Source organism: Enhydra lutris, unplaced genomic scaffold (genome assembly GCF_002288905.1).
Source record: "Enhydra lutris kenyoni isolate GAN:26980312 unplaced genomic scaffold, ASM228890v2 scaffoldscaffold16, whole genome shotgun sequence".
Classification (NCBI taxonomy): Eukaryota; Metazoa; Chordata; class Mammalia; order Carnivora; family Mustelidae; genus Enhydra; species Enhydra lutris.
Window position 1 is genome coordinate 7,732,288 of NW_019154100.1, and position 23,060 is coordinate 7,755,347.

The following is a 23,060-nucleotide window of genomic DNA, read 5'->3' on the forward strand; positions in this document are numbered from 1 at the left end:
CATCTCAAAGAATTGATATAATCTAAAAGTGGTTAAAATGATTAAAATAGTTTCCACAGTAGAAAATTAAATGATTTTACTAACTGTCAAAGTCAGTGTTTAAACTGAGATCGTTTGAATTATATTTTTTATGGTGATCATGTCACTGGGATGTCTAAACATCCTTTATAAAAGTAATAATCCCTGATTCTGATTTTTCATCGACAGAAAACAAAGTAAAGGTTAGAAATATTAGCCACCAAATGCTTTGATTTGTAAAACCTGCAGAGAAGGTGGGTTTTCCTGAGGAATTCTGAGTTGAAATACATTCTCCACCTTGGAACTATTAATCCTTTAGGAGGTTTTTTCTACATGTTTCTTAGATATATTTCCAGCTCAGAGGATTATAAAACTGCTTCAAATACTTGATTTAGAATATATTTAAAAGGGAAATAGCGATACTGTATGCTATTAGATACACTCTAAAATAGCAAAATACTCTATCGCCGATGTCATCAAATTCATTTTCTCTCTATGTATTAATCCGTCTCTTTCTCAAATCCTGGCTTTCCTGGGCCACACCAGACTGGTTTAATGAGGTCTCGTTAACAGTGTAAACCATACATCAGTAGTTCTCACTTCATCTGCAATTTAAGATTTCTGGTCTCTGCGCATTCTCCGTCTTGTTTTCTGGGTCCTCCCAGAGGAGGTCATGAGTATGTTCACGAATAAGCATTCAAGGCCTAGCTGTGGCTACAGGCAGCTCGCTGGGACTCTGGCACCCAAGCCCCGCTGCCTTCCCGCCGGTGACCGCCCATCAGACAACAAGGGCTTGCCCTCACTCATGGGCAGAGCAAGCTTTGCAGCCACATGATGGGCTTCGTTGCAGTGGGGCCATTGTCACAGATCTTGTTCCGGAGCCCTGAGCAGCCTGGTAACTGCCAAAACAAGCCAATCAGGGCATATTCATGAAGAAGGAGGCAGGGCGAGTCTCTCCCCAAAGAGAAGCTCCTTTGTGTCAAGGAAGCCTGAATGAGGCAAACTGGTATTGCCCTATCTCCAAGGTTCATAATACATGGTCTTCGGTCTCTAGAGTTGACCAGTAGCGCCCTGACATTAGTAGAGTCCTGGCAGACCCACCGCACAGGTCCGCTCTCGATGACTGTCTACGTTGCACACACCGCTTAGGCTCAAACCCAACTACCTGGCTAAGCTTATTTCAAGTGTGAAATGTAGTGGTCTTTACTTCAACCCTGGGGCAGATCATATCTTTTCCAGAACAACGTCACAGACCTTTATGGTACCTAGCACCCTGCTTACGTGCCAAGGCTACAGTGGTGGGTATGGTCTGTACTCGGCCTCTGAAGAAATTCATCCCTCTTCTCTTAGGTCAAGAGCTAGAGCGGATGATCTGCAGTAGATTGCAAACTATAAACCTGAACTAGTTAGTGCGTATTTTACCCAGAACACCCCCCACGTGGTGTCGTCGGACTTCGGGCTTGGTGTCAAACACTGACACCGGAGTGGAAATAGCCTGGGGAAACAGCCTTTGGAGGGTGGAGCCAGCTTGCATTAGGAGGGAGGCGACCTCACAGGAAGAATACCTACCTCCTACCTCAAGGTCCTGCTAATGGTTTGGGGATGGTTGGTGAACCACAGGTATTCCTAGGGCTGGTTCTTATTAGACAGGGAAAACGAGAAACCTCGCTTTCCCTCATCCTTGCTGTGGAATGAAACCAATAAAGGCAGTTACTATTTAGACAAGTGAGTGAATGCTGTCCATTTGGGAGAGAATGTTCCTGGGGAGGAACTGACCAGTAGAGGCCACTGAAGGGCTTTTGGGGACGCGGGGAGAGCACAACCAGACAGTAAAAAGTAAAGCAGGAATCAATGGCAACTCTGTTAACATCATTAAGTTAAATCTACTTAAATCAAAAGCAGAAGGAAAACCTTACCTTTGCATATGTATTTTTGTCATTCTGCAAATAAAACATGTAGTTCAAAACCTGGCACAATGACTGTCTATATAAGACCGAATCCTATAGAAGAAAAATACCTTAGAGGAGTTTGTATTGCCAGATGCTTGGCATCATGTAGTCAAAACATTTTGAATGTGTTTTAAAATAGTCTTCCAGATGTGTGACAACTTAGACAACTAGCTAGAGCCCTTGTCTACATTTTAGAAAGGCGGGGGGGACTGAGGTACTTATTCAAATTATACAGGAAAATGAAATACTTACTGCCTTCCGAGGCTGATTGCCTTAAAAAGACGTAGGGTTTTGGGGGCTTTTGATTGTTTGTTTTGCCCTTTGACAAAGTCCTTCACCTCTGCATTTGAGCTGGCCAACATAGACATAGATGGAGCTTTCCACAGTACTTGTACTTGCCATGTGAAAGACATTGTCACCACCAACTAGGGCATTTTCTGACTCCAGGAGTAGTTATTTAGAAATTCAACTTTATTTTGTGTTTATTCGTCCTGCCTCTTGATAGTAAATAATATTAATTCCATATATCCATCAGTTTGCCCAGTTTCTTTACATTTTAAGGCTCATGTTCAGAGTATTGAATAAGGGGAAAAAATACATAGTAGAGATTTGTTTACCTTTGAACTAGATTTTCCCATTAGTAATTCACATTCTTTAGTGAGAGCTATGTGTTGTGTTAAGCCCAACTCAGGAAGCTTATATGTGCAAACCGTAGGTGCTAAATATTTAGTGACCTATTAGAATTGCAGGAAAAATCGTTCAGGGGAATTTACGCCTTGTGAGGCTTGCACAGTTATTTCCGCTAGACCATAGAGAGATATTTCATTTGTACTTAAGATAATCAGTAAGTAAATCTGTGGACTTTGTCACTGATAGAATGCAGTGTGGTTACCACTTTTATAAAGAAGAGAATGGCTGGGGGATCCAATTCTGAAGTGTTACTGCATGTCAGTCTAGTTTTCATTACTTATCTCTTACCATCAACATACTTAAGGTACAGTGAAACATTAATTTACAGTTATTCCCAGTTACTCTTTAATACCAGTTATACATGACACATTGATAGGACCGGCATTAAACAAATACTATAGGTTATCATCCCTTTCTGAATGCTACTATTAAGTCAACGATAAGACAGGGTTCCTGTAATTGTTTTAACTGAGAACTGGTAGAAATTTGCCGGAGTGACACAAACTAGCACGCACAAAATGTCAGTTGCTTCAGAACAATGGAAAACTTCACTTAGCATAATCCCTTCCAGTCCATTCAGGTCAAAGTAAATGATATGTAGTCATCCTTTCTGATGGCTGAATAATATTCCACTATATATATGGACCACATCTTCTTTATCCATTCACCTGCTGAAGGGCATCTTGGCTCCTTCCTCAGTTTATCGCATGGAGAACATTAGGAGAAGGGAGGGAAAAAAGAAGGGGAATCGGAGGGGGAGATGAATCATGGGAGATTATGGACTCTGGGAAACAAACTGAGGGTTTTGGGGTGGGAGTTGGCTTAGCCCAGTGACGGGTATTAAGGAGGGCACATATTGCAATGAGCACTGGGTGTTATATGCAAACAGTGAGTCTTGGAACACTACATCAGAAACTAATGATGTACTATATGGTGACTAACATCACATTAAAAGAATGGAAAACTTCAAAGTAAAAATTTATAATTGTCCATCACTAAAGTTCCTTCAGGTTGCCCACCAAAATCATCCTGCATTGGTGGGAGGAGGATCGGGTGCCCGTAGGAGGTGGCTTATTGTCATATATTTTTAATGGCATGAGACAAATGTGAAAGAGTTTTAACAGGAGATATATGGGTCTTGATTGACATAGCGGTTGGTAGCACCTCTAGTGGGAGAGTAGTTCAGGGACCGTGACTTTGCTTTGAAGGATTTATTTTGGAGGGTGGAAGGTACATGACTTGGAGTTTGTTCATCACAAAGAAGAACTTGGGTTTTCACATGTAGGATGGCATATGCTCCATGCATCTTTACTCCCACCTGAAGGTTACCACCCTCTCTTTTTTTGTTGGTTGATCTTTTTGAAATAGTAATTGGAGAAAGGAGTTTAGTATGAGATGGAATGCAAGGGAAGTGGAAAGGGGATTTAAATCTCTATCCTCGCTGTATCTTCATCTCTATGTGACAGTAAGCAATTCACTTAACTTGGTCAGGAAAATCTGTCACAACAGATTATATTCTATCTACCAGATGAAAGAGAATAAAATAGAACCAGCATGGATTTTTGAAGCTAAAACAGGATCAGGTGAACATGAGCTTGGATAAGAATGAAGGATGTACGTTTGAGAGCAATCAGAAGTGTACGGTGTACATGTGACCCTGACTTTGGCTAGTGATGAGCTATGGAAATTTGCTAACCTTACAAATAATTCAAAGTATTTACTTTACCATTTCCTCAAGATATTTACAAATTCATCAAGTATTTATTTTTTTTCCCTCAAAGACTTTATTTACTTATTTGACAGACAAAGATCACAAGTAGGCAGAGAGAGAGGAGGAAGCAGGCTCCCTGCCGAGCAGAGAGCCCAATGCGGGCCTCAATTCCAGGACCCTGGGATCATGACCTGAGCCAAAGGCAGAGGCTTTAACCCACTGAGCCACCCAGGCACCCCATCATCAAGTATTTATTGAACACTGTGGTAGGCAGAAGAATGGCCACCCAAACATGTCTACCTCCAAATACCAGAAACCTGTGGGTATATCCCCATATGAGACAAAAAGGGCTTTGCAGATATGATTAAATTAAGGATCTTGAGAAAGGGAGATCATTCCAGCTTATCTCGGTGGGCCCAATGTAATTATAAGGATGGGTTCTTCTCAGTGAAAGAGGGAGTCCGGAGAGTCAGGCTGAGAAGGAAATGTGATGATGGAGGAAGCAGAATGAAAGTGATGTGATAGGAGCAAGACTCTAGTAGCCATTGCTGCTTTGAAGGTGGCAGGTGGCCCTGAGCCAAGGAATGAGGCCAGCCTGTAGACCCTGGAAAGAAGGCAAGGAAACTGATTTCCCCCTAGAGCCACAAGGAAGAAATGCAGCCCTGCTCACCCCTCACTTTCAGTCCTCCTAACCTCCAGAAGTGTGTGGTTATAAATTTGTATTGTAAAGCCACTCAGGGGTTGGTAATGTTAGAGCAGCAATAGGAATGCACATACTTACTGGTTCTTAGGAACTGTCTTGAGCACAAAGCTCAACACAGAAAAGAAAAGCACACCTCTTGCCCTTGTGAGGCTTACAAATCCAACATGTCCATTTTGTTGCCTATGAGGAAATTAAACCTGATAGAATTAAGAGGATTTTCACACAGAAAATCGGTCTTGATTACCAGCCCATGAATCTTTACATGACAACATCTGTATCATATGATGGGGGTAAAAAAAAAATCCCATCCTGCCTCTCCTGCACAGATTTTTTGTGTCACCCTAAAGGCTGCTGTCCTTCCACCAGCACAGGAAACAGCTTGATACAATTCCCATCACTTTTATTTATGACAGATCATCTGTTGATTTTAGGATGGATCATTTATAGAAAAACAGTTGGGCTTTTGCATTCTGAAGAGCTGGACCTGCCTAAAGCCATCAAATGAAAAGAAGGTGGCCTTGTCCCTAGTACAGTGGTTCTTAACCTAAATGAAGAAACCATCCTAAAGGAGTTAAGTCACATGGACAAAGTCCCACAGCTGTAGCAACAGGGCCCCTGACACAACTGGAGTTTCCTGACCCCCTCCCCAGTCTTTGCCCATTTTCCACACAGACACTGGGGTGCCTGGATCCAGCTGCTCTTTCAAAATCTGAAATAGGAATGGAGTCCATTTCACTAACCCACTTCCCAGCACACAGTGTGGATTACAAAAGGAAATTAACATGTAAAGAAACCTTTTGGAAACTAAAGGAGCCATGTTAGTTCTCTTGCTATAGTATTTGGCTGGTCTCACAGTTGGTGTCGTTTTCAAGTGTGGGGCTTGATTTAATGGAGACAGCCAACAATTGTGGATCTAATCAAATGGTGCTTGAAACACATAACATTCAGTGTGAGGGAGCTGGAAGAAACATTTTCAAGTTTCGGAGTGGTCTGACAGGAAAAGGGCAAAAAGTATTCAAAGGGAGTTAGAAAATCAGGCTGAGGGATCTTGGTTTTCAGGTCTGTTCTAGTCAGTTTGTGAAGTATTGCAGACAATGCATTATAATTTATCACACTGATACTCTTAGATTGGATGAAACCCAAACACAACTGAGTTAGATGCAGATTAAATTACCTCTTACTTAAAAAGGAGGGTGGTCTCACCAGGGCAGGATGGAGTTCATTAGCAGGCTGAGAAGTTTTTCTTAACTCTTCATCATCTGGTTTCATATTGTCCCTGGTTCCTCAGGAACATTGGACAACTTACTTTTTTTTTTTTTTTTTTTTTTAACCCTCAGAGAGGTACACAAGCTACTCTGTGAATCTTAGTGGCCACCAATTCCAAAGACAAAATGTTCCTCATCACAAGTCTGTAAACAAAATTCAGATGACTATGAAAAACCACAGCACTTAACAGAAAATCTTTTTTTTTTTTTTAAGGAAAAGGAGAAAAAATACTCTCTTTGTGTATTTTTATTTAGATACCACAAAGCAAAGTATTCCACTACATTAAGATAATGGACTGGCATGCCTGTTGGGTGTACTCCAGCAGATGTGTTTAGGAATTATGATCACGTTTCTTCCTGCTGACCAGCACTTATCAGCCTTATCGGTCAATGAAGGGCATGGCTCAGACAGGATTCTACTGACGGATGGCCTTTCATATGGCTCTGCATTCTTTTTCCAAAACTGGAAACTTCAAACTCCATGTAAATGGCCTTTAATTTGTACATTCTGAGTCTTATGAGGTAGGGTTAGCCCCTAGGGGACAAAAAAGGACAGAAAAATCCCCAGAGTGCTGTAAATTTAGCCATGTGATCCCAAAGGAATTTTTATTCGTACAGTTTTGTCTCTGAGTTTATTATTTTGTCCTTCCTTTAAAAATCAGCTCAGGTTGAACACTGGGGAATTTGAAACCTACTTATCCAGTATACCTACATGTTATGTTAAGAGGGGACTTATTTCCATTTAGGAATGAACGACTGGGACAGATTTCTATCCCTTTCCACACTCTAGTCACGCTCAGTCTTTGAGTCTCTTGTTAAACATCAAAGAACCTTCAGTGGAAAAAGCGTTGGTGTGGAAATTGGGGGCTGGGTGGGCCTTGGGATTGGGTGACAATCACAAAAGTCAGTTCACCCTTGTCTCTTGCATCCATCTTTTAGCAAGCACTTAAACCCAGTTTTTTCCTGTCCTTCTCAGTACTTCAAAGTCATAGTTTATCAATAGAGCCACCAAGCTAGACATAGTCCAAGAGGTCATCTGGTTCATCTCCGTGCCTTAGGCATAAGCACATCTAAGTAATTCCAGGCAGGTAAAAAGAGACAAAGAGTGCTTTTGCCTTGTACCCCACTCTTCTTGGCTGCAAGACCTCACTTCCCCTGTGTTTCCCCCAAGATCTGTATTCGCTATACTGTCTTAATAGGAGAAAGGACCTATTTTTGCAAAATTCTTTTATTTTCCTGCTAAATTTAGAATGATCCCACTGATTCCATGCACTGTCACAGCTGGCAAAACCACCACAGTAAATTTAAGAAAAAAAAACAAAACAAAACATGTGAAGAGCATATGCAGAGTGGAACACTTTAGGTTGGGTGTGTATTTTTTTTTAATGGTCCCCCTATAATTTCTGACCTCAGTGGCTTGGTAATAATCTAATGTGGGATATTCCATGACTCTTTGGGTGGATCCTCCAAATGGAGATTTACTTTATCAGCAGGGGGTAATTGAGTGACATTCCCAGAGAGACTGCCTTTTCCTCCTCCTTTTTCCACCTCAAGCGCAGAATCCAAATCCTACAATTCAGAAAGAAGTTGTCCACAAAGCAAGACAGATCTATCATGCAATCATTTTTAGACATCCTTGCTAGTGCAACAGTTCTAAATCTGATTGCCCTGTTTACTGTTGTGTTTGTAAAAAAGAATACGTGATCACCGAGTTCTGTTGTGTTCTACAGCCGAACGCCATCATTGTTTTTGTTTTTGTTTTTTTTTTTTAACACGGCCAAGGAAGAATTCACAGACTAAAAAGCTGACTCTTCCTTACATGGCTTAGCCTGTTAAGGCTGTGGGGGCGCGTGGGCAGAAGGCCAGAGGGGGGAGGGGGAGGAATGCTGTGTTTGCCCTCTTTGTAAGGACTTAGTACTTTTTCAATAAAAAATAAATTTAATTTGTGGCTACACTTCAAGGGAGATGGTTTGATGGTAAGAGTAGAGGAGTCCCAGCTCTGGATTTAGAGAAGTCGTGTGGCTGAATCCCTTAGCATCACTTTCATGTGGTCCAGTGAGCCATTCTCAGAAACCGCAAACATTTTTGAAGATACTGAAGTGGAGACAGTCACAATTCTTTCCTACCTTTTTTTTTTCTCTTCTTTCTTTTTTTCCTTTTTTTTTTCTTTTTCTGTTAATCCTTCATGTTTTAACAAGTCCTGAAGTTAATGCTGCTTACACTTTTTCCTGTCAAATTGGAAGTCTTTTCCTTCTGTTTGAGGAAAGTAATATGTTCTCTGTAGTTCCTACCTCATGTCAATCAAAGAAGTGAATGTCCACATGTGACGTATCCAAGTATCAACTTCCTTTTTTTTTCTTTTTAACTAAGCAAGATTTAGATATTTGATTTGAAGAAAGTTGCTGCTTCTTAACATAGAAAGTAACCCATGTATCCATCTCTTCCTATTCTTTTTGTCCTTCTTAGTAAAGTAAAAGGTCATTTTCAGCTCGCACCACATCCTTATTCAGCCTAGGCCTTGCAACCTGGGTTTCTCTTTCCTAGAAAAGCCACACTTTTCCAGGTGTGGTAAGTAGTAAGTAAATGATTAGAAGTCTGTACCGAAGAAACTTCTTTGACCCGAGCATTTTTCAGTGAGCATTATCGCCCAATATGATGGTATAGCCCTGCCTCACTTTATCCTTAGTAAACCTTTTGGAATGAACAAATTTATAAAAATGACATATGTCTGTGTATGTTAATGGTTTCTTTCTTTCTTCTTCTTCTTTTTTTTTTTTTTTTTTTTGTCAAAATGCTTTTAAGACCTAAAAAGATTTTGGCTATCATCAGAAAGAAAGGAAGTGTGAGAAACTGTCACAGTCTAGAGAAACCTAGGGAGGTAAGATGACTAAATGTAAGGGGGTCTCCTAGATGGGATCCTGGAACAGGAAAAGGACATTGGATTTTGGTACTAGCATATCAGTATTGGTTTCTTAGTTGTGACAAACGTACCACATGAGTGTAACAATAAGGAAGTTGTTAACTGTGGGGAAAATGGTGTGAGGTGTATGGGAACCGTACCATCTTGACTACCTTTCTGCAAATCTAAAACTATTACAAGACATTTATAAAAAAATAGAATATGTGCTGATTTCTCTATAGAACTCTTACCAGTTCTGACGACTGAACTAGGAGCCAGAGCGACTTTTCCTCTTATAAGCAAAGTTTGTAAAAGAAACAGACTTTCCTTTTACAAAGAAAAAGGACTTTCCCAGTTGTTCTGCAGTATCATGTAGGTCCTATCCAGTCTGACACCTGGCATGAAGAGGGTTTCCGATGCTTTGTGTGGTTTGACAGGTTGGAGCAGTTACTTTCCAAGAACAGCTTTGCATTTTAAAGAACTTTTGCCAAGATTCCTCACCTTGCCGTTGGGTCGGTCTTGTTTGCTAAAGCATGCAGGGATGCTTGTTCCTTCTATAATAATTAATAATTCACATCATTATTTGGGGGGATAAACACTCATTTAAGAACTTGTTTTGGAATGGCATTTTTCATTTGGTTGTATAGTGACAAGATGAAAACAAAGCATTTTCTCCCAAAGCAGTGACAAGAAATGCAGAGCTTGTCAGTAGTGACACGATCCATCCCCAGCTGCTCGCTCTTCAGTAGACTCCTATGGAATGCGTAATTGGTCTCAATCAGTTCTCAGCAGGAAATCCCCACCTCATGGTAAATATCACCACAATCGGTACTAATTAGCTCTGTTGTCACCTGTCACAATGGTAGGCTAAGAGCTGAGACGGGTGATCAATCTATACACGGCAACACAAGTCCAGCTGGAGAGGGGTTGGAGAGTCAATGCCAAGGCCATCATAGTGGGCAGGGAGACCAAAGTCCCTCTCTGCTGTGTGGACATGAATGAAGTTCAGCCAGTGATTACAAGTTCCACAGTGTGGAGTCCTAGGTGTGGCACTCCAGGGGGCGCTTGGGCGTACCAAAGAGAAAATGCACCCGTCATTCAACGGATGCAGGTTTTCACAGCATTTTATCTTCTAAATCAGCCAGGCTCTCGTTCAAATCTGGGCTTTGCCACCTAGTATTCCTTTGATCCAAGTCAGTGGCTTTATTTGCCCACACCTGGGTTTCCTAATCTGGAAACAATGAAGGCAAAATTATTCACCCAGTAGGACTGAAATAGCAATATCTATGTCTCTATCTATGTCTCTGTCTTTCTAATCTAGAGAGATGTAAATACTGCTATTCACCACAGGTCTGGCACTCAGTGGGTGCTCAAAAATTGTGGAATTCCCCCCACTAAGCAAATAACCGTGTAATGTGGTGTCACAATGCTAATGTTCATTATCCCTTTTAACAATAAATAGGAAAACATTCAGATGTTCAGGGTCAGCATGAAGAATGATGCTGAAGGGAATTTGGGGACCAAACCTTTACTGCCCTTTTTACTGATCCTTTTTTAAGAGCTTAGTCACTCAGGAAGGGAGAGGAAGCAAGGGGAAATGTAACAACTAGCCAATAAAATTACAGGGAATTAAGCAATGGCTTGTAGCAGAGGAACGTTTATTGGATCACGTGTGTCCCTATTGGGCAGGTTGTGACCAGAGCACATGATGCGTGAAGGAAACATCCCAGGGATGATCTACATTAATGCAAAAAGAAATACATCTCACTGTGACTTTGGGTCATATTCTACTACTTCGTTGTTTTAGAATTGGGTTCTCCAAATTTCTCGATGATGATTCAACAAGACCCTGGGTGCTGGTTAAATTCACAGACCGCTGGGCCTCTTTGAAATCCTGATTCAGAAGTTCCAGGCTGGGACCCAGGAATAACGTAGAGAATAGAGTTTTTAATCAACTCTCCATGTGCTTCTTATATTCAGATAAGTTTGAGAACCACTTATTTAAAACTGTACTTTTACTTGACAGCAAATGGGAATTTCCTGTGTAATTTTTAGAAATATCGATGCCTGGGTCTTACCCCCCCCCCCACCGAAATTCTGATTTAATTGGTATATGATGTGCCTCGAGCATGGGGAATTTTTTAAAGCTCCTTAGATAATGCTAAGGTACAGGCAAATCTGGAGCAACTGGTTTTGAAAATAGCCAAAGGGGTCCACACACCTATTCGGGTGATACAGGTGAATGATAAATAAGTAATAATTAGGTATAAAGTCACATCACATTTAAGTAGGTTCCCAGCACTGATTCAAGTTGTAAAATATGGCTTAAAAAATCTTATTTCAGAAAACCTTTGGGGAATGGTCTGCAAATTATTTCATTGCCCTGGAATTTTGTTGGATTCCGAAGTACTTGCGCTAAAGGCAGTACCAACTATGATTTAGAACCTCAAGTCCCCATATTTCCAGTGCTTGCTGTACGAGTCTGCATATGAATGACAATGTGACGTGAATCCAATCTTGACTTTCAGTACAATCATCTCTGGGGCTAAATTGCACTGTTTTTCCTCTTCCTTCTCTTCCTCATTATCCAAACTCATTAAATGTCCAGATTTGGAATTAACTACCCACAACAGGAACGATAACCAGCCATGAGGATCTGTGCAACGGAAGAGAGAGTGAACGTCCCAGACAGGAAGCAAGGGTTGCAAAAATAGGGACTCCAAAGAGTTAAGCCATGTAGCAAAAGGTGTAGTCACGCTTCCAGGAGACAGTTGTCAACCCAGCTCGTCAAGGCGGGACCAAGTGTTACTATGAGAGTTGTTTAGGAAGGATTTGCTGAGCAAAATGAGGGGGTCATCTCAACCTTCTCTTTGTCTGGAAATATTTCTTCAAGTCACAAAGGAATCACTTCTAATTCTAGGTGGGGGCATGCTGTTGATCAGTCTTTAAACTGCATTACTACCAGTCTTCCTTTTGAGGAAATTCAAATTATTTATTTTAAAAGCCTGTGGTGAAATACACAACATAAAATGTATCAACCTAATAAGAGAGGCGAAGAAAATAACCTGTTTGTAGGCAGGGCAAGAACTATCATGCTCCTCTTATGAATTGAGAATTGAGGCTGAGACACCTCATTCTGGTTGGGATGGCTGCTAGAAAAAACAAAACAGAACAAAAGCAAAAAATGACAAGGGTCGTCAAGAACGTGGAGAAACCAGAACCTTTGTGCATTGCTGGTAGGAACGTAAAATGATGTAGTCACTAAAGGAAACAGGACGGGTTTTTTAAAAATTTTTAATTTTTTATTAACATATAATATGTTATTAGCCCCAGGGGTACAGGTCTGTGAATCGCCAGGTTTACACACTTCACAGCGCTCACCACGGCACATACCCTCCCCGGTGTCAGGAAACAGGACAGTTTTAAAAAATTAAAAACAGAATATGAACCAGCAATTCCACTTACAGGTATCTGCCCAAGATAATTGAAAGCAGGATCCTAAAGAAATATTTGTATGCACCATATTCATAGTATCGTGAGTCACAAGAGCCAAATGGTGGAAACAGGCCAAATGACCACTGACAGATAAATAGGACATAAACTAAACAAAATAGGGCATAAGCATACCAGGGAATATCATTCAGCCTTAAAAAGGAAGGGAATTCTGCTACCTGCTGGGACACAGATGTAGTACCCCTTGGAGTATTACATGGGTGCCCTAGCCCCATTAGGATATTGTGCTGAGTGAGATAAACCAGTCACGCAAGGACAAATACTATATGATTCCTCTTACGTGAGGTTCCAAGAGTTGCCAGAGTCCTAGAGACAAAGTAGCATGGTGGTTGCTGGGCGCACGGCCAGGGGGAGAATGGTCAGGAGAATGAGTGTTTCATGGGTATGGAGTTCCAGTTGGGGGAGGTGGAAATGTTCTCAGGTGGATGGTGGCGATGGTTGCACAACGGTGTGAATGTGCTTAGTACCACTGAACTGGACCCTTAAAAATTGTTAGATTGATACATTTTATGTTGCATTTTTCACCGCAGTCTTTTAAAATAAATAATTTGAAAATGCACAAAACAAAACACCAGTGTAAGGCTGAGAGGATTCCTACAGCCAGACGGCGTCAGAGCAGGAAGTCAACTTTAGGACCTTCGAGGATGTCAGCCTTCCTTTCCACCTCTGTGGTTCTCAGGGAGTGGAAATTGAAGATGTTCTGGGAGAAGTAAGGAGAATTGAACAATTTAGGTGGAGGAAAGAGTGATCATTATAGTTTAGGCAGTTGTCCTGAAGATAAGAAGGAAGGTTGGCGAGCTCCACAAATCAGAAGGTTATGTGCATGCTAATACTTTTAAAAATTGAGATAAAATTGACCCTTTTAAGGTATAGAATTCAGTGTTCTTTAGTATATTCACAAAGTTGGGCAACCATTGCCACTCCATAATTCCAGGAAGTTTTTATCACCCCCAAAATAAACCTCATGCCCATCACTAGTCATTCTCCATTACCCCCCTGACCTCCACCTTAAGCAACCACCAATCTGCTTTCTGCCCCTATGGATGTGCCTCTTCTGGACACTTCATATAAATGGAGTCATACAATATGACTCCTTTTGTGACTTAGCATAATGTTTTCAAGGTTCATCTCTGTCATTGCATGTGTCAGTACGGTGTTTTTTTTTCTTTATGAATTACTATTCCATGGTATGTCTTTACCACATTTTGACTTTATTCCCCAGTTGGTGGATGTTTGGGTTTTTTCCCACTGTTTTGTTTTAATGAATAATGCTGCTGTGAAGGTTCGTGTACAAGTTTCTGTGTTGTCATGCATTTTCCATTATCTTGGGTTTATACCTAGGAGTGGCATTGCTGGCTCATATGTTAGCTGCATGTTTAACTTGTTCACGAACTGCTAGACTGTTGTCTCGAGTGGCTGCCTTCTGTCACGTTTCTACTGGCATCACAGGAGTGTTGCCATTTCTCCATATCCTCACCAACACTTGGCATTTGCCCCTTTTTTGCCCCCCCCTTCAGCTTTATTGAGGTATAATTGACATGCAAATATTTTTAAATCCTTGCCATCCTCCTGGGTAAGAAGTGGCGTCTCCTTGTGGTTCGTGCATGATCTTTTGTCTTCTCAGCACCCAGACCAGGTCTGTCTCTCGCTACACAGGAGCAGCTCACTACAGAAAGATATGAAAATTCTGAATGACTATAGGAAAGAGGATCATCGTGAGTGGTTTCTAATCTTTAAGAAATCACATTTTATTTTTTTTTTAAAGATTGTGTCTATTTATTTGACAGAGAGAGAGTGAGCACAAGCAGGGGGAAAGGCAGGCAGAAGGAGAGGGAGAAGCAGACTCCCTGCTGAGCAGGGAGCCCGTTGCAGGGCTCAATGACCTCAACCAAAGGCAGGCTCCTAAACAACTGAGCCATCCAGGCGCCCCAGGAAATCAGATTTTAGAATGAGCCACTTTTCATTTTTTGAACACAAACTGAGTCCAGAGATTGCAAGCAAGCTCCCTGCATCTTGGGTCCTGGGCACTCCATGACTAATGGGGAGATAACTTTCAGTAGACGGTCACTCTCAGAGTTTAGAAGAATGACATGTACGCCCTGGGATAGAGACTTAGGCAGAAGAAAAGGGAGCTCTGAAAGAAAAAAAGACCCTTTCCTCCCCCTCAATTAAAGTGAAGTGCCCGACTCACGACTCACGCCTTGCCTTCGCCACCATCACACCTTCCACACTGTCAGCCGCCTGGCACTGCGGGATTGCCTGGAAGAGGGGTTTCCAGCAGCAGTGTTCTCCAATTACAAGTGTTTCCATTAACAAAAGAAATATCTCTGTGGGTTTTGTAGGTACTTGCAGGAGTCTATTCTAGCTCCCTAGTAGCCAGAAGCATCTGATCTGTCTGCCTCACAGCCCTCCAACTGTTAAGCATTTGCTTTTAGGCAAATAAAATGTCAGCCACCATTAAACAGCATATGGCAACAATATGGCCATTCTCTCTGGGGACCAGCCTCTCCCCAGAAGAGATGGTACTTGAAATAGTAGATGCTTTTGAATGCAGGACCCTTCTCCCTCCCACCCGGGCATGGTGGCTGGGGAGTGGGCAGAGCGCCACACACATAAGGACTCGGGCAACCATATCAAATGTGAACAGAAGGGGCAAGCTGCCCAGCCAGCAGTGACCAAAGGCTGTTTGCCGTGGGCATCTGGGGCTGTGGTTAAGGGAAAGTACCGTCCTGAAACTGGCGAGGATTAGCTCTCTAAAATAGAAAACAGCCCCCACAGCCTCAGGAAGAGGGGTGGGGGCCGGCTGGAGTTGAATGCGGTGGGGCTGCCTCGAGTAGAGGGAGCCCTTGAAAGCGGAGTCTCCACCCATCTCGTCTCCGAATTCACCCTGTGAATGGGGTGAAAACTGCCTTTTCTTGAAATAGAAGAGGAGCATGTGGAACCCGTCTAGTGGGTCAGCTCGTGTGCAAGTGGACGTGTGGACGGGAAACTGTCAACAGAGATGCCCCTATGCTCTGAACAGAGTCCCCAGACCTTGCTTGTCCTGATAGGCTAGAACTTAGAATATGCAGATAATCGAAGTGCGAAGTACGGTGCTAGTCCTTTTGGGAATGCTGGCTCCTCGTGTGGTGTTGTCCCTGTGTGACTGGTGTTGGAGTAGAGCCGCTCAGACTCACCGGTTTTACATCAGGCTTTTACTGTACGAGTTCATCATATTTCTGGGCCAGCTCTGTGAACTCACTAGCCTCGGGAAAACATCTACCTGTAGTGCCAGAAAAATTTACACTGATTAGACATTAACACTGTCCAGAAATTCTCATCAGCTATCTCATTATTCTTCCACTCGTGTAAATGACTCGATTGGAAGGTTTTGAGGCCATACCTTATTTCTCAAACTCAATCTAAGGTTCTGACATTTTAAAGAAGAAAATGAAATAAGGAAAAATTTTAAACTCCAGAAATATCTCTAGAGGTCTATATTGTTAAGGAACTAAGAATGACAAGATAGGGAAGCTTCTTGTTTCCAGTTAACTTTGCTTGTCTAAATTGTATTAATCATATAATTTAATAATGCTTTATTATGACTCTGAATAACTGAATTGGCTACAAAATTTTAAATGCCTAGGAAAATGATGAAGTTTTCAAAATAACATTAACATTATTAATAATGTTTTTTCATAGACTATGTCTTCAGAAAACGTACTGTGCAAATGAGAACAAGAAACACTGCATATTTTAGTAGCGTCAATCAGTTTTTCTGGAATGTTCTTTTTACACTTTACCAAATCGTTATAACTGACAGGGTGATATCCTCCTTTGCTCCTTATGCTAACAGTCAATAAATTCCAAGACAATTGGCAACAACTAGGTCAGTAGCTGTATGAGCCGTAAGAGGGGTTCCTCTAAGACTTTCCTCCTAGGGGCTGATGCCAACTTTCCAAATTAGAAGAACTTTCTCCGTTAATTGGGGGACTGTTCCCATGTGACCAAGGGAACCTAAACATTTGGATGAAAAGTAAAAACTTCAGTCAATCAACCAGATGTTTGCCACCATTACATCAAACCTCAGGGTACTTAAAAACATCTCAAGAAATAACTACGTTTTAAACTTTACATCTAGGTAATTGAGATCCTCCTGCCTTCGTGTGTCCATATGAATGACAGCATGTCAAATGAGGCCCACCCCGGAGATGTCTTGAGCCTTTCTATTCTAGAATACATAGAATACATATGACAATGTACGAAGCTTAAAATACAAGTGAAATTGATAATCACGTAACTACTCCTCCATTGCTAATCTTCCAAATAGAAAATAAAAATAAGGGGCACCTGGGTGGCTCAGTGGGTTAAGCCTCTGCCTTTAGCTCAGGTCATGATCTCAGGATCCTGGGATCAAGCCCCGCATTGGGCTCTCTGCTCAGCCGGCTGCCTGCTTCCTCCTCTCTCTCTCTGCCTGCCTCTCTGCCTACTTGTGATCTCTCTCTGTCAAATAAATAAATAAAATCTTTAAAAACAAAAAAAAAAAAAAGAAAGAAAAGAAAAATAAGTGTGTCTGCTCTTTGTCCTCATGTTTTGGTTTGCAGCAGAACAAGTAGACTTTGGTGGTAAAACTCTGGGGCTCTAAGATACCGTGACTCTTTTTTAGCATGAACTTGACTTTTTATCAAATGCAAATAGAACTCTGAATTCTCTATTGCACATATTTGTCACACTTAAAGCTCTTTGAAATGGTTTCATTAGTACTTGGTGGGCACTATGTGTTTGATGAATAAGTGAATAATGAACAAATAATGAAAAAGTAGGAATCAGACAGCGTTCTCCCTTTGTGGAATTGGATTCTAGGTGATTGACAACTATGTGTTTCAGTTTCGTAGAAGTAACTCCACTGTTTATTTTTCTCTAGTTTAGTCTCTTAACAAACTGTGCAAGGTTTGGAGTGGCATTTGCTGAGATTTAACTAAAACACAGAAGCAATCAAGTGGTTGAATTCTGGATTTTTCAAATTTAATGACATTCCTTTATCCATATTGATTGGAGCTTTGGTAAATTCAATTGTTGGTACCACCTGGGTAATTTTAAGTCTCTCCGAAGCTTTAAAGAAAATGTTTCCCACATAGCTCAAGCAACATAAGAATTTCATCAGTTGAAAACTAAGAATCGCTTCTGTGGGATGTGTAAAACAAGAAGCTGACCAGCATTATTTTCTTTTTCTTTAATTCAGTATCATTATTGAGAGTTATTCTTGAACTTTATGAAAACCAGATTGGGGCCCAAGCATGTTCTCCATCTAATCGTGTTCAAGGAATTGGAACTGAAAATCATTCAAACTAGGAAAACAGGACATTGTAAAAAGAGCCTGCATTCTTTCTTCTACCTCAGCGTGTCTGAGGCTCTTTCTGACAAGGAAGACTTGGGCTCTGAGTAGATCTCATGTTTTTAGAAGTGGACGTTTAGCTTCCTAGTCAGGAAGAGATCATAATTTTTTTTTCAGTCACGTTTTTACTTTGCTGGCCTATCACTTGCAACCTTTGATCCTCTCACGTTTTTCCTCAGAAAGCTGTGATTAATCACTATCGCCCACGGGAAAAAATCCAGATAGCGCCTGCCATTCAAGGCTCTCTTTTGTCTGGCCCACATGACTTTCCCCTCTAGCCACATTCCCTACGACCCGCCTCTTCCTTGTAAACTCCTTCCCATCAAAACCAGACCGCTGGTTTGGGCTGTTCAACCTATTACCCCATCTCTCAGGAACGCCTATATTCTTCTCCTCTCCACTTGCTGAGTGTTCCGTAGCTACTTCAAGGCGTGAAACATTCCATTCACAAGGTCTTGCTAACCATCCACCCTTTCCACTCTCCCCTTTGCTCCCCTTCCCTAGCTAAACCTAATCTTTCCCACCACCCCCGTCACACACACGTACACGTGCACATGCTACTGTGATGATTTAGTCATGGAGGGCATCACCTTCAAGACTGCTCTTTGTGTGTTCAAATGCACAAGGATGTCAAACAAGGGACAAGTGAAGACAGCGACCCACCTTACTCTCCACTCACCCAGGCATGTGACCCCCACGTGACTATGTCTATGCAGAGAGGCGTCTTTCTCTATTTCTTAGGAAGGCCTAGACTAGCAGCATATGCAGCTCTGGTCACTGGCATGGGAGCATTTTAGTTTCCTTTATCACGGCACAAGTTTGTTGAGCACAGTGACTCCCTTTATATTCCCATCACGCCTGGCACAATGCTTTTCTCATATGTAAGGTTATTGAAAGGATGAAATGTATTTATTTTTTTTAAAAAATTGCTTCCACATACAAACACAAACATGGAAGCACTATGAGAATCAAAATGGACTTTTTTGCGACTGTGGAATGGCCAACTTATCGGATTTTAAGTGTATCATCTTCTAAGTAATTTCCTCTAAAACATAGTGCCTAGTAGTCTTTTGCGGAATTTCAGAAACCACATTCATGACGCTATGACAGACCCTGGTAGAGTTGGACTGAAATCCACTTCTGACTGTTTGTTAAAATAGGCAAAGAATAACATTAAGAATTGTCTGAAGTGGGTAGGATCAAGGTCAGGAGAATGCCCATGGGAGGTGAGGGAATTTGGGGAGGAACCAGTTGGAGCAGTCTGAGGTCAGTATACTTCCTAGAAGTCTACATTAAGATGAAAACACAAAACCTAAAAAAGCACCACGTCTTAAGGTCCTTGAAACTTTGCCAACACTGTATATAGTACAGCTCGATGTGGCCATGCCCTCAAAGTAAAGAATTGCTTTGTAAAAACTTTTTGTGGAGAATTAATATTACTTCTGATGCAGTTGTGTTGATAAAATGGGAAATGTCCACAAACCAAACTTTAGATACCACAAGACAATGATGCACACAAGATAGGTTTTATGCCTATTTGAAGACACAGCCAGGATGTCAATTTTCAAGTTTGGTAACCATTGACCAACACCTCAAGGGAAGAGTCTGTGTCCAGGCACAAAATATTCTACTAACTATGCATTTAACAATTGCTTTATGTTTTCCAGGATGTGTTGAGTTGATGTGATGAGCTGTTTTCTCTTCAGGAAGAAACAAGCCTTCTCCACCCATTTCACAGTACATGTTTCTCCCCTTTCTCCTCCCAGTCCTCTGTGATGTCCGTGTGCTTCGCTCGTTTCCATCCCAACTTGGTGGTTGGTGGGACTTACTCGGGCCAGATTGTCCTGTGGGATAATCGCAGTCATCGAAGGACACCAGTGCAGAGGACACCTTTGTCAGCTGCTGCACACACAGTAAGTCAGATTTTGTCATTTCCCTGTCAGCCACCCCAAGCCCTGAAAGGGGATAACTGACAGAAGTACTCCCATGGTCAATAACTCCAAGTTAGAAGCATGTAATTTGTAATGAGTGTATCCTGACTGACCGAAATAAAGCCAAGTGAAAAGGAGGCGAAGGAAGCACTGGGTGTAGAGAAATCTCTTAATTATCTACAAGTTTTAGCACAGAGAAGGGATCTCTCTGGATTCACCAAAGACCATTGGTGTGGTGGGGATCGATTAAAACTACAAAAGGACACAGGGAGAAACTTTGGAAGAGGCATCTGTGAAATTGTTATGAAGAAACTCTTTGCATTGACATTGTAATGTGGAAACTCGTATTTTCAAATGGGCCACGAAGAGTAAGCATTTCATGTCTAGGGATGGTATATGGGACTTTTGCCAACAGTCCTTTTCCATTTGTGATTTGAGGGAGTGCTATGACTTTAAATTCTGGAATGCATGGTTGTAAGTCTCAACAGTAAAGTCTACAGTGACAATATAATCCCACGGGTTAAAAGTCAACATCTCAAAACCATTACCCACAATTTAGCAGAAGAGGTTCAGTATAGTGTTCATAAGACAACTACTCTGTCATTTCCTTTAAGAGAATGACAGGTGTGTTTAGCAGTTGTTAGGAGGAATGAGAAGACAGGCATGTCTCCATCAATCCTTGCTACCTTGACATTCAGAGTAACTGATGTTCTTTCTCTGAAGTGCCCAAATTATGCCCAAGGATACAGCTCTACTATTGTTTCAATTTCCTTAATGTGGTTGCCTCATTTGTTCCATCTGCTGGCCTCAAAACCATTCTAGCTTTAAAAAAGGACTGCTAGCTGCTTCAGCTAAGACCATGAAGAGGAAAATTCTTCCACCCTTGTAAGATTGACAATGGGAAATGACAAATACCAAGTCAGCCTTAATTCTGATTGACTTGGGCCTAAGACACATGTAGGTGAAACTAGTTCTTGAGAATCTTGGAAAATTGCTCTTGCCTACCCCATTTCTGCAAACTAATAACAGAAAATTGTGACCCAGGAGAAGATGGCTTGATGCAGGTGTTTGCTCAAGTCCTGTGAAAGCACTTCTTGGCTGGATGTGGATGTCTGGTGGGTTTCTGAGCATATCTTGCGAAATTTCAAAAATTATAAATCCAAACGTTAGAGCAATAAGTTTCAGGAAGAAATCCATATCCAAGAGCTCTTCCAAAGAGTCAAGCTTCCTTTGTCAAGTAACTAGGATACGAGCATCACAACTAAAATACCATTATTATCAAACAGTAACCTGTTTCTGTTCGAAAATAAAATACTTTTCCCCCCTCTTTTGCTGCGTTTTGTTGAGTCCATAGCTAAAAGGGCACAGTTAATTTTGTGACTCCCTTTCAACTTCCACTAATGCCTTGCTGATTGGTACCAGGATCAAAAGTGGTTAAGGAAAAAGAGGCCTGCCACAGATTACTAATTTCCTTTCACACCCACCACACATATGCATTTGGGACAACAGGAAATCCTAATTAAAGCAAAAACCCTTCTGCCACACAGTAAGTTTATTCCTTAAATAAATAAAAACAATCTGGCATGTATACTGGAAAAATGAGCTGTAGCTTTGCTTTTTTTTTTCCATTAAGTAGAGTTGTGGATGCCCGTGTGTGTGTGTGTGTGTGTGTGTGTGTGTAGGCTTTCCCACGTGTCTGCTTCTGTTCTGGTTTCTTTACATCTCTCTCTTTTCTTTTAAGCCGAGTTTTATTACTCATGAAAGCACAGGCCAGTAGTACTGATTAAAGGCAGGGAGGGGCTACCAGGCACATTCTTTCTCTAGGCAGTTGGCTCTACACATTCTTCTAGACACTTTCCTTCCCCTCCTGTAACCACCCTTAGGAGTCCCAATCCACTAGAATTTTGGTGCTCTGTGTTGATGCCTGGTGGTTAACAAAGAAACCCCACTGGACTCTTGCTAAAATTCACTAGGTGGATTGTAGGTTCACAACAGCATTTGGGCCGTGCCTTCCCATGCTTCGGTGAGACTGTCCGCTGCTTTTAGGTGAGGATTTGTTTCATCCATTCTCCCACTTGATTTCCACACAGAGCTTTGAATGCATGTGGCTGGGGCTTTGAGTTTCATTGCTCACTGCTACACGTTCCACACATGCCAGAGGCTTGGGAAAAACCACTGTGCACAGTCCCACAACTGGTCAGTCCTCTTGAAATTTAGAGACCTGATCAGGAAAGCAGTGAGTTTCAGATCCTTGTTGTACTCACCACTGGCCACAGCCACCAAGGGCGATTGAAAATTTCTGTAGGAACGTGCCATGAACGAGACTTAGGGATTCAGTTGGCCGTCCATCAGCACAGGTAAAAGAGGTGACGCGATTGCCAATAAATCCAATGGCATCTTAGCATACATCAGTACAGGCAGACTTTTGATCACGCAAGAAGTGAAAATTCAACATTTCCTAGATTTCTATATTCTGTTGATCAGAATATAGGTCAACAGTGGTGTTTCATTCTCAGAACTTGGCTGTAAGAGGAGCTCAGACAAAACGTGACATACTCAAAAGGGAATGAGCAGTATCAGGAGGGTATTGAAAGCCCAAAAGCCGAGTACTCGAGACCCATTGAAGAAATTGGCGAGGATTAGTCTGAGGAAGACAAGACTAGGGGAGAGGGGTATATAACAGCAACCTATAAATATTGTTTGGACTTGACGCATATGGTCCCAGAGGGCACTGTACTAAATACAGGCCTCTCCTCGAGCTTTCTTTATCCCAGTGGTAGAAGGAAGAACTCCCCAGGCATCGGCGCAAAAACTGACTACCCTTAAGAAAGGTGTTTCTGCGGAGTTTGGACCACCTCTTGGTGGAGACAGATGAGTGGCTGCCCTAGATGATGATTACGGTTCCCTCTGACCAGGAGTTTATACGATAATAATAGTTTGGGAACCATCCTTTATATAATATCAACTTTCCAATATTAAAGATTGTTTCATTGTCATTGTGGCTAGG

The 23,060-nt window shown here is 41.7% G+C and overlaps 1 protein-coding gene across 4 annotated transcripts in view; it reads left to right on the top strand.

Moving 5' to 3' along the window:
* The window catches only part of LOC111147261 (dynein cytoplasmic 1 intermediate chain 1), a 268,219-nt gene that overhangs the window by 179,125 nt on the left and 66,034 nt on the right, over positions 1-23,060 (top strand). For all 4 annotated transcript variants that reach the window (XM_022503188.1, XM_022503190.1, XM_022503189.1 and 1 more), the window contains one exon: positions 19,889-20,035. In XM_022503188.1, coding sequence (XP_022358896.1) covers positions 19,889-20,035 — 147 coding nt within the window. The remainder of the gene's footprint in view (positions 1-19,888; positions 20,036-23,060) is intronic.